Below are 14,741 nucleotides of genomic sequence, written 5' to 3'. Positions count from 1 at the left end.
AAAATCACGGAAAAGTACAGGGAAAATCCTGGAAAAATATGGGAAAAGTATGGGGAAAATATGGGAAAATGGGAAAAATAACGGGGAAAATAACGGGAAAAATCACGGAAAAGTACAGGGAAAATCCTGGAAAAATATGGGAAAAGTATGGGGAAAATATGGGAAAAATAACGGGGAAAATAACGGGGAAATAATGGGAAAAGTATGGGAAAAATCCCAGAAAAGTACGGGAAAAATAACGGGGAAAATGCGGGAAAAATAACGGGAAAATAATGGGAAAAATATGGGAAAAACAGGGAAATAACGGGAAAAACAGGGAAATAATGGGAAAAACAGGGAAAATAACGGGAAAAACGGGAAAATACGGGAAAAACGGGAAAATACGGGAAAAACGGGGAAAAAGTGGAAAAAATCTGGGAAAAACTGGGAAAAATCTGGGAAAAACCAGGAAAAAACTGGGAAAAATCCGGAAAAAAAACGGGAAAAATCCACGAATTCCACGAAGAACGAGAATTCCCATCCCTTTATCCTCATCCTCATCCGGGAATTCCACAAGGAATGAGAATTCCCATCCCTCCATCCTCATCCTCATCCTCATCTTCATCCCTGTTGTTCCCAGTGCTGAACCTGACGCTGATCGATCTCCCGGGGATCACCAAGGTCCCGGTGGGGGATCAGCCCCCGGATATCGAATCCCAGATCCGGGAAAAATCCGGGAATTCCATGAGAAATGAGAATTCCCATCCCTCCATCCTCATCCTCATCCTCATCCCTGTTTGCCAGTGCTGAACCTGACGCTGATCGATCTCCCGGGGATCACCAAGGTCCCGGTCGGGGATCAGCCCCCGGATATCGAATCCCAGATCCCGGAAAAATCCGGGAATTCCATGAGGAAGGAGAATTCCCATCCTTTTATCTTCATCCTCATCCTCATCCTCATCCCTGCCTTTATCCTCATCCTCATCCCTGTTTGCCAGTGCTGAACCTGACGCTGATCGATCTCCCGGGGATCACCAAGGTCCCGGTGGGGGATCAGCCCCCGGATATTGAATCCCAGATCCGGGAATTCCACGAGGAACGAGAATTCCCATCCTTTTATCTTCATCCTCATCCTCATCTTCATCCCTGCCTTTATCCTCATCCTCATCCCTGTTTGCCAGTGCTGAACCTGACGCTGATCGATCTCCCGGGGATCACCAAGGTCCCGGTTGGGGATCAACACCCGGACATCAAATCCGGAAAAAATCCGGGAATTCCATGAGGAATGAGAATTCCCATCCCTCCATCCTCATCCTCATCTTCCTCCCTGTCGTTCCCAGTGCTGAACCTGACGCTGATCGATCTCCCGGGGATCACCAAGGTCCCGGTGGGGGATCAACGCCCGGATATCGAATCCCAGATCCGGGAAAAATCCGGGAATTCCGTGAGGAATGAGAATTCCCATCCCTTTATCTTCATCCTCATCCTCATCTTCATCCCTGCCCTTATCCTCATCTTCATCCCTGTTTGCCAGTGCTGAACCTGACGCTGATCGATCTCCCGGGGATCACCAAGGTCCCAGTGGGGGATCAGCCCCCGGATATCGAATCCCAGAAAAATCCGGGAATTCCACGGGGATGAAAATTCCCATCCTTCCATCCTCATCCTCATCTTCATCCCTGTCGTTCCCAGTGCTGAACCTGACGCTGATCGATCTCCCGGGGATCACCAAGGTCCCGGTGGGGGATCAGCCCCCGGATATCGAATCCCAGATCCGGGAGATGATCCGGGAATTCATCGCCCGCGAGAGCAGCCTCATCCTCGCCGTCACCCCGGCCAACACCGACCTCGCCAACTCCGACGCCCTCAAAATGGCCAAGGAGGTGGATCCACAGGGTAATTAGTTAATTAGGGAGTGGTTAATTAATGGGGGGATTTGGTAATTAATTGGGGATTGGTTAATTGGGGGGGTTGTTAATTAATTGGTGATTTGTTAATTAATTGGTGATTTGTTAAGGAGGTGGATCCACAGTTAAGGAGGTGGATCCACAGGGTAATTAGTTAATTAGGGAGTGGTTAATTAGGGGGGATGGGTAATTAATTGGGGATTTGTTAATTAATTGGTGATTTGTTCATTAATTGGGGATTTGTTCATTAATTGGCGATTTGTTAAGGAGGTGGATCCACGGTTAAGGAGGTGGATCCACAGGGTAATTAGTTAATTAGGGAGTGGTTAATTAATTGGGGATGGGTAATTAATTGGTGATTTGTTAATTAATTGGGGATTTGTTCATTAATTGGTGATTTGTTAAGGAGGTGGATCCACAGTTAAGGAGGTGGATCCACAGGGTAATTAGTTAATTAGGGAGTGGTTAATTAGGGGGATGCGTAATTAATTGGGGATTGGTTAATTGGGGATTTGTTAAGGAGGTGGATCCGCAGGGTAATCCCCATGGATTTGGGATTCCTCACCCTCTTCTTCCTCATTTTTTGTAGTTTGGGGTTAATTAGGGGTGATTTATTAATTAGGGTTGATTTGTTAATTGGTGATGTGTTAATTAGGGGGGATTTGTTAATTGGATTTGGGATTCCTCATCCTCTTCCTTGTTTGTTGTGGTTTGGGGTTAATTAGGGGGGATTTGTTAATTAGGGGTGATTTGTTAAGGAGGTGGATCCGCAGGGTAATTAATGCATTGGGGGTTTGTTAATTAGCGGGGGTTTGTTAATTAATTGGTGATTTGTTAAGGAGGTGGATCCCCAGGGTGATCCCGATGGATTTGGGATTCCTCTTCCTCGTTTGTTGTGGTTTGGGGTTAATTAGGGGGGATTTGTTAATTAGGGGGGATTTGTTAAGTAGGGGGGATTTGTTAAGGAGGTGGATCCACAGGGTAATTAGTTAATTAGGGAGTGGTTAATTAGGGGGGATGGGGAATTAATTGGGGATTTGTTAATTAATTGGGGATTTGTTAATTAATTGGTGATTTGTTAATTAATTGGTGATTTGTTAAGGAGGTGGATCCACAGTTAAGGAGGTGGATCCACAGGGTAATTAGTTAATTAGCGGGGATTGGTTAATTAGGGGGGCTTTGTTAATTGGGGATTTGTTAAGGAGGTGGATCCACAGGGTAATTAGTTAATTAGGGAGTGGTTAATTAATGGGGGATGGGTAATTAATTGGTGATTTGTTAATTAGTTGGTGATTTGTTAATTAATTGGGGATTTGTTCATTAATTGGTGATTTGTTAAGGAGGTGGATCCACAGTTAAGGAGGTGGATCCACAGGGTAATTAGTTAATTAGGGAGTGGTTAATTAGGGGTGATTTGTTCATTAATTGGTGATTTGTTAATTAGGGGTGATTTGTTAATTGGTGATTTGTTAAGGAGGTGAATCCACAGTTAAGGAGGTGGATCCACAGGGTAATTAGTTAATTAGGGAGTGGTTAATTAATTGGGGATGGGTAATTAATTGGTGATTTGTTAATTAATTGGAGATTTGTTAATTAATTGGCGATTTGTTAAGGAGGTGGATCCACAGTTAAGGAGGTGGATCCACAGGGTAATTAGTTAATTAGGGAGTGGTTAATTAGGGGGGATTGGTAGTTAATTGGTGATTTGTTAATTAGGGGTGATTTATTAATTAATTGGTGATTTGTTAAGGAGGTGGATCCCCAGGGTAATCCCCATGGATTTGGGGTTTCTCATCCTCCTTTGTTGTGGTTTGGGGTTAATTAGGGGTGATTTTTAATTGGTGATTTGTTAATTAATTGGTGATTTGTTAATTAGGGGTGATTAATTAATTAATTAGCGCTGTGTTAATTGTCTCCATGCCCAGGTCTGAGGACCATCGGGGTGATCACCAAGCTGGATCTGATGGACGAGGGGACGGACGCTCGCGACGTGCTGGAGAACAAACTGCTGCCACTCAGGAGAGGTGGGGATGTGTGTCACCTGTGTCACCTGTGTCACCTCAATGTCACCTCCTGTGTCACCTCAGTGTCACCTGTGTGTCACCTGTGTCACCTCAATGTCACCTGTGTGTCACCTGTGTCACCTGTGTCACCTGTGTCACCTCCTGTGTCACAACAAACTGCTGCCACTCCGGAGAGGTGGGGACATTGCTGTCACCTGTGTGTCACCTGTGTCACCTCAATGTCACCTGTGTCACCTCAATGTCACCTCAATGTCACCTGTGTCACCTGTGTCACCTCCTGTGTCACCTGTGTCACCTCCTGTGTCACCTCAATGTCACCTGTGTCACCTGTGTGTCACCTCAATGTCACCTGTGTCATCTCCTGTGTCACAACAAACTGCTGCCACTCCGGAGAGGTGGGGACTGGTGTCACCTGTGTCACCTCTGTGTCACCTGTGTCACCTCAATGTCACCTGTGTCACCTCAATGTCACCTCAATGTCACCTGTGTCACCTCCTGTGTCACCTGTGTGTCACCTCAATGTCACCTGTGTCACCTGTGTGTCACCTGTGTCACCTGTGTCACCTCAATGTCACCTGTGTCACCTGTGTGTCACCTGTGTGTCACCTGTGTCACCTCCTGTGTCACCTGTGTGTCACCTGTGTCACCTGTGTCACCTCAATGTCACCTGTGTCACCTCAATGTCACCTGTGTCACAACAAACTGCTGCCACTCTGGAGAGGTGGGGACATTGCTGTCACCTGAGTGTCACCTCCTGTGTCACCTGTGTGTCACCTGTGTCACCTCAATGTCACCTCAATGTCATCTCCTGTGTCACAACAAACTGCTGCCACTCCGGAGAGGTGGGGACATTGCTGTCACCTGTGTCACCTCAATGTCACCTCAGTGTCACCTGTGTCACCTCAATGTCACCTGTGTCACCTCAGTGTCACCTGTGTGTCACCTGTGTCACCTCCTGTGTCACCTGTGTCATCCCTGTGTCACCTGTGTGTCACAACAAACTGCTGCCACTCCGGAGAGGTGGGGACATTGCTGTCACCTCAATGTCACCTCAATGTCACCTCAGTGTCACCTGTGTGTCACCTCAATGTCACCTGTGTCACCTGTGTGTCACCTGTGTCACCTGTGTCACCTGTGTCACCTGTGTGTCACCTGTGTCACCTGTGTCACCTGTGTCACCTGTGTCACCTGTGTCACCTGTGTGTCACCTGTGTCACCTGTGTCACCTGTGTGTCACCTGTGTCACCTCAGTGTCACCTGTGTGTCACCTGTGTGTCACCTGTGTCACCTGTGTCACCTCCTGTGTCACCTGTGTCAGCTCTGTGTCACCTGTGTCACCTCAATGTCACCTGTGTGTCACCTGTGTCACCTGTGTCACCTCCTGTGTCACCTGTGTCACCTGTGTGTCACCTGTGTCACCTCCTGTGTCACCTCAATGTCACCTCAATGTCACCTGTGTGTCACCTGTGTCACCTGTGTCACCTCCTGTGTCACCTCAATGTCACCTCAATGTCACCTGTGTCATCCCTGTGTCACCTGTGTCACCTCCTGTGTCACCTGTGTCACCTGTGTCACCTCAATGTCACCTCAATGTCCCCTCCTGTGTCCCCACCTGTGTCCCCCCAGGTCACTCTGTGTCCCCTCCCCCATATCCCCCATTCCCGTTCCCATTATTCCCATTCCCATCATTCCCAGGTCATTCCCATTCCCAGGTCATTCCCAGATTTTTCCTGTCATTCCCAGATTTTTCCTGTCATTCCCAGGCTATATTGGGGTCGTTAACTGGAGCCAGAAGGACATTGACGGTCGCAAGGACATCCCCATCATCCTCATTATTCCCATTATTGTTATTCCCATCATTCCCAGGTCATTCCCAGGTTTTTCCCAGGTCATTCCCAGATTTTTCCTGTCATTCCCAGGCTATATTGGGGTCGTTAACTGGAGCCAGAAGGACATCGACGGTCGCAAGGACATCCCCACCATCCCCATTATTCCCATTATTCCCATCCCCATCATCCTCAGGTTATTCCCAGGTTATTCCCAGGTTTTTCCCAGGTCATTCCCAGATTTTTCCTGTCATTCCCAGGCTATATTGGGGTCGTTTCCCGTAGCCAGAAGGACATCGACGGTCGCAAGGACATCCCCACCATCCCCATTATTCCCATTATTCCCATCCCCATCATCCTCAGGTTATTCCCAGGTTATTCCCAGGTTATTCCCAGGTCATTCCCAGATTTTTCCCGTCATTCCCAGATTTTTCCTGTCATTCCCAGATTTTTCCTGTCATTCCCAGGCTATATTGGGGTCGTTAACCGGAGCCAGAAGGACATTGACGGTCGCAAGGACATCCCCACCATCCCCATTATTCCCATTATTCCCATCCCCAGGTTATTCCTGTCATTCCCAGGTCATTCCCATTCCCATTCCCAGATTTTTCCTGTCATTCCCAGATTTTTCCTGTCATTCCCAGATTTTTCCTGTCATTCCCAGGCTATATTGGGGTCGTTAACCGTAGCCAGAAGGACATCGACGGTCGCAAGGACATCCCCACCATTCCCATTATTCCCATTATTCCCATTATTCCCATTATTCCCATTATTGTTATTCCCATCATTCCCAGGTTTTTCCACTGTCATTCCCAGGTCATTCCCAGATTTTTCCTGTCATTCCCAGATTTTTCCTGTCATTCCCAGATTTTTCCTGTCATTCCCAGATTTTTCCTGTCATTCCCAGGCTATATTGGGGTCGTTAACCGGAGCCAGAAGGACATTGACGGTCGCAAGGACATCCCCACCATCCCCATTATTCCCATTATTGTTATTCCCATCATTCCCAGGTCATTCCCAGGTCATTCCCAGGTTTTTCCCAGGTCATTCCCAGATTTTTCCTGTCATTCCCAGGCTATATTGGGGTCGTTTCCCGTAGCCAGAAGGACATTGACGGTCGCAAGGACATCCCCACCATCCCCATTATTCCCATTATTCCCATCCCCATCATCCTCAGGTTATTCCCAGGTCATTCCCAGGTTATTCCCATCATTCCCAGATTATTCCCAGATTTTTCCTGTCATTCCCAGATTTTTCCCATCATTCCCAGATTTTTCCTGTCATTCCCACGCTATATTGGGGTGGTTAACCGTAGCCAGAAGGACATTGACGGTCACAAGGACATCCCCATTATTCCCATTATTCCCATTATTCCCCTTCCCATCATCCTCAGGTTATTCCCAGGTCATTCCCAGGTTATTCCCATCATTCCCAGATTATTCCCAGATTTTTCCTGTCATTCCCAGGCTATATTGGGGTCGTTAACCGTAGCCAGAAGGACATTGACGGTCGCAAGGACATCCCCATTATTCCCATTATTCCCATTATTGTAATCCCCATCATTCCCATTGTAATTCCCATTGTTATTCCCATCATTCCCAGGTCATTCCCAGATTTTTCCTGTCATTCCCAGATTTTTCCTGTCATTCCCAGGATATATTGGGGTCGTTAACCGTAGCCAGAAGGACATCGACGGTCGCAAGGACATCCCCACCATCCCCATTATTCCCATTATTCCCATTATTATTCCTGTTAATCCCGTTGTTATTCCTGTAGTTATTCCCAGGTTATTCCTGTTGTTTTTCCCATCATTCCCAGATTTTTCCTGTCATTCCCAGATTTTTCCTGTCATTCCCAGGCTATATTGGGGTCGTTAACCGTAGCCAGAAGGACATCGACGGTCGCAAGGACATCCCCACCATCCCCATTATTCCCATTATTCCCATCGCCATCATTCCCATTGTTACTCCCATTCCCATTCCCATCATTCCCAGGTTTTTCCACTGTCATTCCCAGATTTTTCCCATCATTCCCAGATTTTTCCTGTCATTCCCAGGATATATTGGGGTCGTTAACCGGAGCCAGAAGGACATCGACGGTCGCAAGGACATCCCCACCATCCCCATTATTCCCATTATTGTTATTCCCATCATTCCCATTGTAATTCCAATTGTTATTCCCATCATTCCCAGGTCATTCCCAGATTATTCCCAGGTCATTCCCATTCCCATTCCCGTTTTTCCTGTCATTCCCAGGCTATATTGGGGTCGTTAACCGGAGCCAGAAGGACATCGACGGTCGCAAGGACATCCCCACCATCCCCATTATTCCCATTATTGTTATTCCCATCATTCCCATTGTAATTCCAATTGTTATTCCCATCATTCCCAGGTCATTCCCAGATTATTCCCAGGTCATTCCCATTCCCATTCCCGTTTTTCCTGTCATTCCCAGGCTATATTGGGGTCGTTAACCGGAGCCAGAAGGACATTGACGGTCGCAAGGACATCCCCACCATCCCCATTATTCCCATTATTGTTATCCCCATCATTCCCATTGTAATTCCCATTGTTATTCCCATCATTCCCAGGTCATTCCCAGATTTTTCCCGTCATTCCCAGATTTTTCCTGTCATTCCCAGGCTATATTGGGGTCGTTAACCGGAGCCAGAAGGACATCGACGGTCGCAAGGACATCCGCGCCGCTCTGGCCGCCGAGCGCAAATTCTTCCTGTCGCACCCCTCCTATCGCCACATGGCCGAGCGCATGGGGACCCCTCACCTTCAGCGCGTCCTCAACCAGGTATTCCCAACATTCCCTGGGAAAAAATTCCCGGAATTTTATCCTGGATCAGCCCCAAATCCCTGTTTTTTTCCCGGTAGCAACTCACCAACCACATCCGGGAGACGCTGCCGGCGCTGCGGAGCAAACTCCAGAGCCAGCTGCTCTCCCTGGAAAAGGAGGTGGAGGAGTTCAAGAATTTCCGGCCGGATGATCCCGCCCGGAAAACCAAAGCATTGCTCCAGTAGGTTCTGGAATTTTCTGGAGAATTCCTGGGAATTTATTTGGGGATTTTTTGGGGATTTTTTGGGGATTTTTTTGGGGATTTTTTGGGGATTTTTTGGGATTTTTTGGGGATTTTTTTGGAAGTTTTTTGGGGGTTTTTGGGATTTTTTTGGAAGTTTTTTAGGGTTTTTTGGGATTTTTTGGGGAATTTTTTTGGGAGTTTTTTGGATTTTTTGGAGATTTTTTGGGGACTTTTTGGGATTTTTTTGGGGATTTTTTTGGGGATTTTTGGGGGATTTTTTTTGATTTTTTGGGTTTTTTTTTGGGTTTTTGGGAGTTTTTTGGATTTTTTTGGGTTTTTGGGGGATTTTTTTTGGATTTTTTTGGGATTTTTTGGGGGGATTTTTTGGGATTTTTGGGGGTTTTTTGGGGATTTTTTTGGGATTTTTTTTGGATTTTTGGGGATTTTTTGGGATTTTTTGGGGGGATATTATTGGGGATTTTTTTGGGATTTTTTTGGATTTTTTTTGGATTTTTGGGATATTTTTGGGGATTTTTGGGGGATTTTTTTGGGATTTTTTGGGATTTTTTTGGGAGTTTTTTGGGATTTTTTGGGGGATTTTTTTGGGGATTTTTGGGATTTTTTTGGGAGTTTTTTGGTAATTTTGGGGATTTTTTGGGGGATTTTTTGGGGATTTTTTTTGGATTTTTTGGGGTTTTTTGGATTTTTGGGGGATTATTTTTTTATTTTTTGGGATTTTTTTTGGATTTTTTGGGGATTTTTTGGGATTTTTGGGATTGTTTTGGGATTTTTTGGGATTTTTTTGGATTTTTTGGGGGATTTTTTTGGGGATTTTTTGGGAATTTTTTGGGGATTTTTTGGGAATTTTTAAAATTTTTGTTTCCTGGGATTTTGGGATTTTGGGAATGGGGGTTTGGGTTTTGTGAGGGTTGAAATGGAGGAGTTTTGGGGAGTTTTGGGGTTTTTGATTCCTGAATTCTGGGAATTTTGGGAGTTTTGGCTTCGCGATTCCCGGTTCTGGGAGGAATTCTGGGAATTTTGGGGGTTTCTGTTCCATGATTCCAGTTTTCTGTAGGAATTCCAGGAATTTCTCCTCCCTGATTCCCATTTTCTGGAGGAATTTGGGAATTTCTGCTCCCTGATTCCCAAATTCCGGGAATTCCCACTCCCTGATTCCTGTTTTCCTGTGGAATTCCCTCTCCCTGATTCCCATTTTTCCTGTTTTCCTGTGGAATTTGGGGAATTTTGGGAATTCCCTCTCCCCCATTCCCATTTTCCCGTGGAATTCCGGGAATTCCCTCTCCCTGATTCCCATTTTCCCGTGGAATTTTGGGAATTTTGGGAATCCCCGCTCCCAGATTCCCATTTTCCCATAGAATTCCGGGAATTCCCTCTCCCTGATTCCCATTTTCCCGTGGAATTTTGGGAATTTTGGGAATTCCCTCTCCCTGATTCCCGTTTTTCCATCCCAGGATGGTGCAGCAGTTCGGGGTGGATTTTGTGGGATTTCCTCTCCCAGATTCCCGTTTTCCAGCGGAATTTGGGGAATTTTGGGAATTCCCTCTCCCTGATTCCCGTTTTTCCCCATCCCAGGATGGTGCAGCAGTTCGGGGTGGATTCCCCTTCCCCGATTCCCATTTTTCCAGCGGAATTTTGGGAATTTTGGGAATTCCCACTCCCCCATTCCCATTTTCCCATGGAATTCCAGGAATTCCCTCTCCCCAATTCCCGTTTTTCCCCATCCCAGGATGGTGCAGCAGTTCGGGGTGGATTCCCCTTCCCTGATTCCCGTTTTCCAGTGGAATTTTGGGGAATTCCGGGAATTCCCACTCCCTGATTCCCGTTTTTCCATCCCAGGATGGTGCAGCAGTTCGGGGTGGATTCCTTCTCCCAGATTCCCATTTTCCCATGGAATTCCAGGAATTCCCTCTCCCTGATTCCCATTTTCCCGTGGAATTTTGGGGAATTTTGGGAATTCCCTCTCCCCCATTCCCATTTTCCCATGGAATTCCGGGAATTCCCTCTCCCTGATTCCCGTTTTTCCCTCCAGGATGGTGCAGCAGTTCGGGGTGGATTTTGTGGGATTTCCTCTCCCAGATTGCCGTTTTCCCGTGGAATTTTGGGAATTTTGGGAATTCCCGCTCCCCCATTCCCATTTTCCCATGGAATTCTGGGAATCCCCGCTCCCAGATTCCCATTTTCCCATGGAATTTTGGGAATTTTGGGAATTCCCTCTCCCTGATTCCCATTTTCCCGTGGAATTTTGGGAATTCCCTCTCCCTGATTCCCGTTTTTCCCCATCCCAGGATGGTGCAGCAGTTTGGGGTGGATTCCCCTTCCCCGATTCCCGTTTTCCAGCGGAATTTTGGGAATTCCCTCTCCCTGATTCCCGTTTTTCCCGCCCCAGGATGGTGCAGCAGTTCGGGGTGGATTTTGTGGGATTTCCTCTCCCCAATTCCCATTTTCCAGCGGAATTTTGGGAATTCCCTCTCCCCCATTCCCATTTTCCTGGGGAATTTTGGGAATTCCCTCTCCCTGATTCCCGTTTTTCCCCATCCCAGGATGGTGCAGCAGTTCGGGGTGGATTCCCCTTCCCAGATTCCCATTTTTCCAGCAGAATTTTGGGAATTTTGGGAATTCTCACTCCCCCATTCCCATTTTCCCGTGGAATTCCGGGAATTCCCGCTCCCTGATTCCCATTTTCCCGTGGAATTTTGGGAATTTTGGGAATTCCCTCTCCCCCATTCCCATTTTCCCATGGAATTCCGGGAATTCCCTCTCCCTGATTCCCATTTTCCCATGGAATTTTGGGAATTTTGGGAATTCCCTCTCCCCCATTCCCATTTTCCCGTGGAATTTTGGGAATTTTGGGAATTCCCTCTCCCTGATTCCCGTTTTTCCCATCCCAGGATGGTGCAGCAGTTCGGGGTGGATTCCCCTTCCCCGATTCCCAGTTTTCCAGCGGAATTTTGGGAATTCTGGGAATTCCCGCTCCCTGATTCCCATTTTCCCATGGAATTTTGGGAATTTTGGGAATTCCCTCTCCCTGATTCCCGTTTTTCCCCATCCCAGGATGGTGCAGCAGTTCGGGGTGGATTCCCCTTCCCTGATTCCCATTTTCCAGTGGAATTTGGGGAATTCCCTCTCCCCCATTCCCATTTTCCCATGGAATTCCGGGAATTCCCTCTCCCTGATTCCCGTTTTTCCCCATCCCAGGATGGTGCAGCAGTTCGGGGTGGATTTCGAGAAGCGGATCGAGGGATCCGGGGATCAGGTGGACACCCTGGAGCTCTCCGGGGGCGCTCGGATCAATCGGATTTTCCACGAGAGATTTCCCTTCGAGCTCGTCAAGGTCAGCCCGGGAATCCCGGGAATCCTCCCGAGCCACAAAACATTCCCAGAATTCCAGGAGAATCCCGGGATTTTCGTTCCCAGAATCCTGGGATTTTCATTCCTGGAATTCCAGGAGAATCCCAGGATTTTCATTCCCAGAATCCCGGGATTTTCATTCCAGGAATTCCAGGATTTTAATTCCTGGAATTCCAGGAGAATCCCGGGATTTTTGTTCCCAGAATCCTGGGATTTTCATTCCTGGAATTCCAGGAGAATCCCAGGATTTTCATTCTGGGAATTCCGGGATTTTCATTCCCAGAATCCCGGGATTTTCATTCCAGGAATTCCAGGATTTTTGTTCCTGGATTTCCGGGACAATCCTGGGATTTTTATTCCCAGAATCCCAGGATTTTAATTCCTGGAATTCCAGGAGAATCCCAGGATTTTTATTCCCAGAATCCCAGGATTTTAATTCCTGGAATTCCAGGAGAATCCTAAAATTTTCATTCCCAGAATCCCAGGATTTTCATTCCTGGAATTCCAGGAGAATCCTGGGATTTTCATTCTGGGAATTTCGGGAGAATCCTGGTGATTCCCGGTGATCCATTCCCGGTGATCCATTCCCAGTGATCCATTCCCAGTGATTCCCAGTGATTCCCGGTGTTTCCCATTCCCGGTGATTGATTCCCGGTGATTCCCGGTGATCCATTCCCGGTGATTCCCGGTGATCCACTCCCAGTGGTTCCCTGTGATTGATTCCCAGTGATCCATTCCTGGTGATTCCCAGTGATCCATTCCCAGCGATTCATTCCCAGTGATCCATTCCTGGCGATTCCCGGTGATTCCCGGTGTTTCCCATTCCCTGGGATCGATTCCCGGTGATTCCCGGTGTTTCCCAGTGATTCCCTGGGATTGATTCCCGGTGATTCCCGGTGTTTCCCATTCCCTGGGATTGATTCCCGGTGTTTCCCATTGATTCCCTGTGACCGATTCCCGGTGATTCCCATTCCCGGTGTTTCCCAAAGTTTCCCTGTGACCGATTCCCGGTGTTTCCCGGTGTTTCCTGGTGATTCCCGGTGATTCCCTGGGATTGATTCCCGGTGATTCCCGGTGATTCTCTGGGATTGATTCCCGGTGATTCCCGGTGATTCCCAGTGATCCATTCCCTGGGATTGATTCCCGGTGATTCCCTGGGATTGATTCCCGGTGATTCCCGGTGATCCATTCCCGGTGATCCATTCCCGGTGATTCCCGGTGTTTCCCGGTGATCCATTCCGGTGATTGATTCCCGGTGATTCCCAGTGATCCATTCCCGGTGATTGATTCCCGGTGTTTCCCGGTGATCCATTCCTGTGATTGATTCCCGGTGTTTGGTTTCCCGGCAGATGGAATTTGATGAGAAGGATTTGCGGCGGGAGATCAGCTACGCCATCAAGAACATCCACGGGGTGAGGCAAGTATCCGGCATTCCCGGGAATTCCATGGATCCATCCCGGGATCCATCCCTGGGATCCATCCCTGGATCCATCCCTGGATCCATCCCCAGATCCATCCCTGGATCCATCCCTGGGATCCATCCCTGGGATCCATCCCTGGATCCATCCCAGGATCCATCCCTGGCCGGCATTCCCGGGAATTCCATGGATCCATCCCTGGGATCCATCCCAGGATCCATCCCTGGATCCATCCCTGCCTGGCATTCCCGGGAATTCCATGGATCCATCCCGGGATCCATCCCTGGATCCATCCCCAGGATCCATCCCGGGATCCATCCCTGGATCCATCCCTGGCCGGCATTCCCGGGAATTCCATGGATCCGTCCCCGGATCCATCCCTGGATCCATCCCAGGATCCATCCCTGCCCAGCATTCCCGGGAATTCCATGGATCCTTCCCCGGATCCATCCCTGGGATCCATCCCTGGGATCCATCCCTGGGATCCATCCCTGGGATCCATCCCTGGCCGGCATTCCCAGGAATTCCATGGATCCTTCCCCGGATCCATCCCTGGGATCCATCCCTGGATCCTTCCCTGGATCCATCCCTGGATCCATCCCTGGATCCATCCCTGGCCGGCATTCCCGGGAATTCCATGGATCCATCCCTGGGATCCATCCCAGGATCCATCCCTGGATCCATCCCTGCCTGGCATTCCCGGGAATTCCATGGATCCATCCCGGGATCCATCCCTGGATCCATCCCCAGGATCCATCCCGGGATCCATCCCTGGATCCATCCCTGGCCAGCATTCCCGGGAATTCCATGGATCCATCCCTGGGATCCATCCCAGGATCCATCCCTGGATCCATCCCTGGCCAGCATTCCCGGGAATTCCATGGATCCTTCCCGGGATCCTTCCCCGGATCCATCCCTGGATCCTTCCCTGACCAACATTCCCGGGAATTCCATGGATCCATCCCCGGATCCATCCCTGGGATCCATCCCTGGGATCCTTCCCTGGATCCATCCCTGCCCAGCATTCCCAGGAATTCCATGGATCCATCCCAGGATCCATCCCAGGCCGGCATTCCCGGGAATTCCATGGATCCTTCCCGGGATCCTTCCCTGGGATCCATCCCTGGATCCATCCCTGCCCGGCATTCCCGGGAATTCCATAGATCCTCCCCTGGATCCATCCCTGGATC

At 48.5% G+C, this 14,741-nt stretch overlaps 1 protein-coding gene across 1 annotated transcript in view; it reads left to right on the top strand.

Moving 5' to 3' along the window:
• The window catches only part of DNM2 (dynamin 2), a 63,299-nt gene that overhangs the window by 16,077 nt on the left and 32,481 nt on the right, over positions 1–14,741 (top strand). Inside the window, 6 exon segments of the mRNA XM_058861912.1 lie at positions 1,672–1,875; positions 3,812–3,910; positions 8,378–8,538; positions 8,619–8,761; positions 11,981–12,116; positions 13,483–13,550. Coding sequence (XP_058717895.1) covers positions 1,672–1,875; positions 3,812–3,910; positions 8,378–8,538; positions 8,619–8,761; positions 11,981–12,116; positions 13,483–13,550 — 811 coding nt within the window.

The sequence above is a fragment of the Poecile atricapillus genome, chromosome 39, assembly GCF_030490865.1.
Source record: "Poecile atricapillus isolate bPoeAtr1 chromosome 39, bPoeAtr1.hap1, whole genome shotgun sequence".
Classification (NCBI taxonomy): Eukaryota; Metazoa; Chordata; class Aves; order Passeriformes; family Paridae; genus Poecile; species Poecile atricapillus.
Note: the sequence above shows the minus strand (reverse complement) of the source record. Positions and strands in the feature narration are given on the sequence as shown.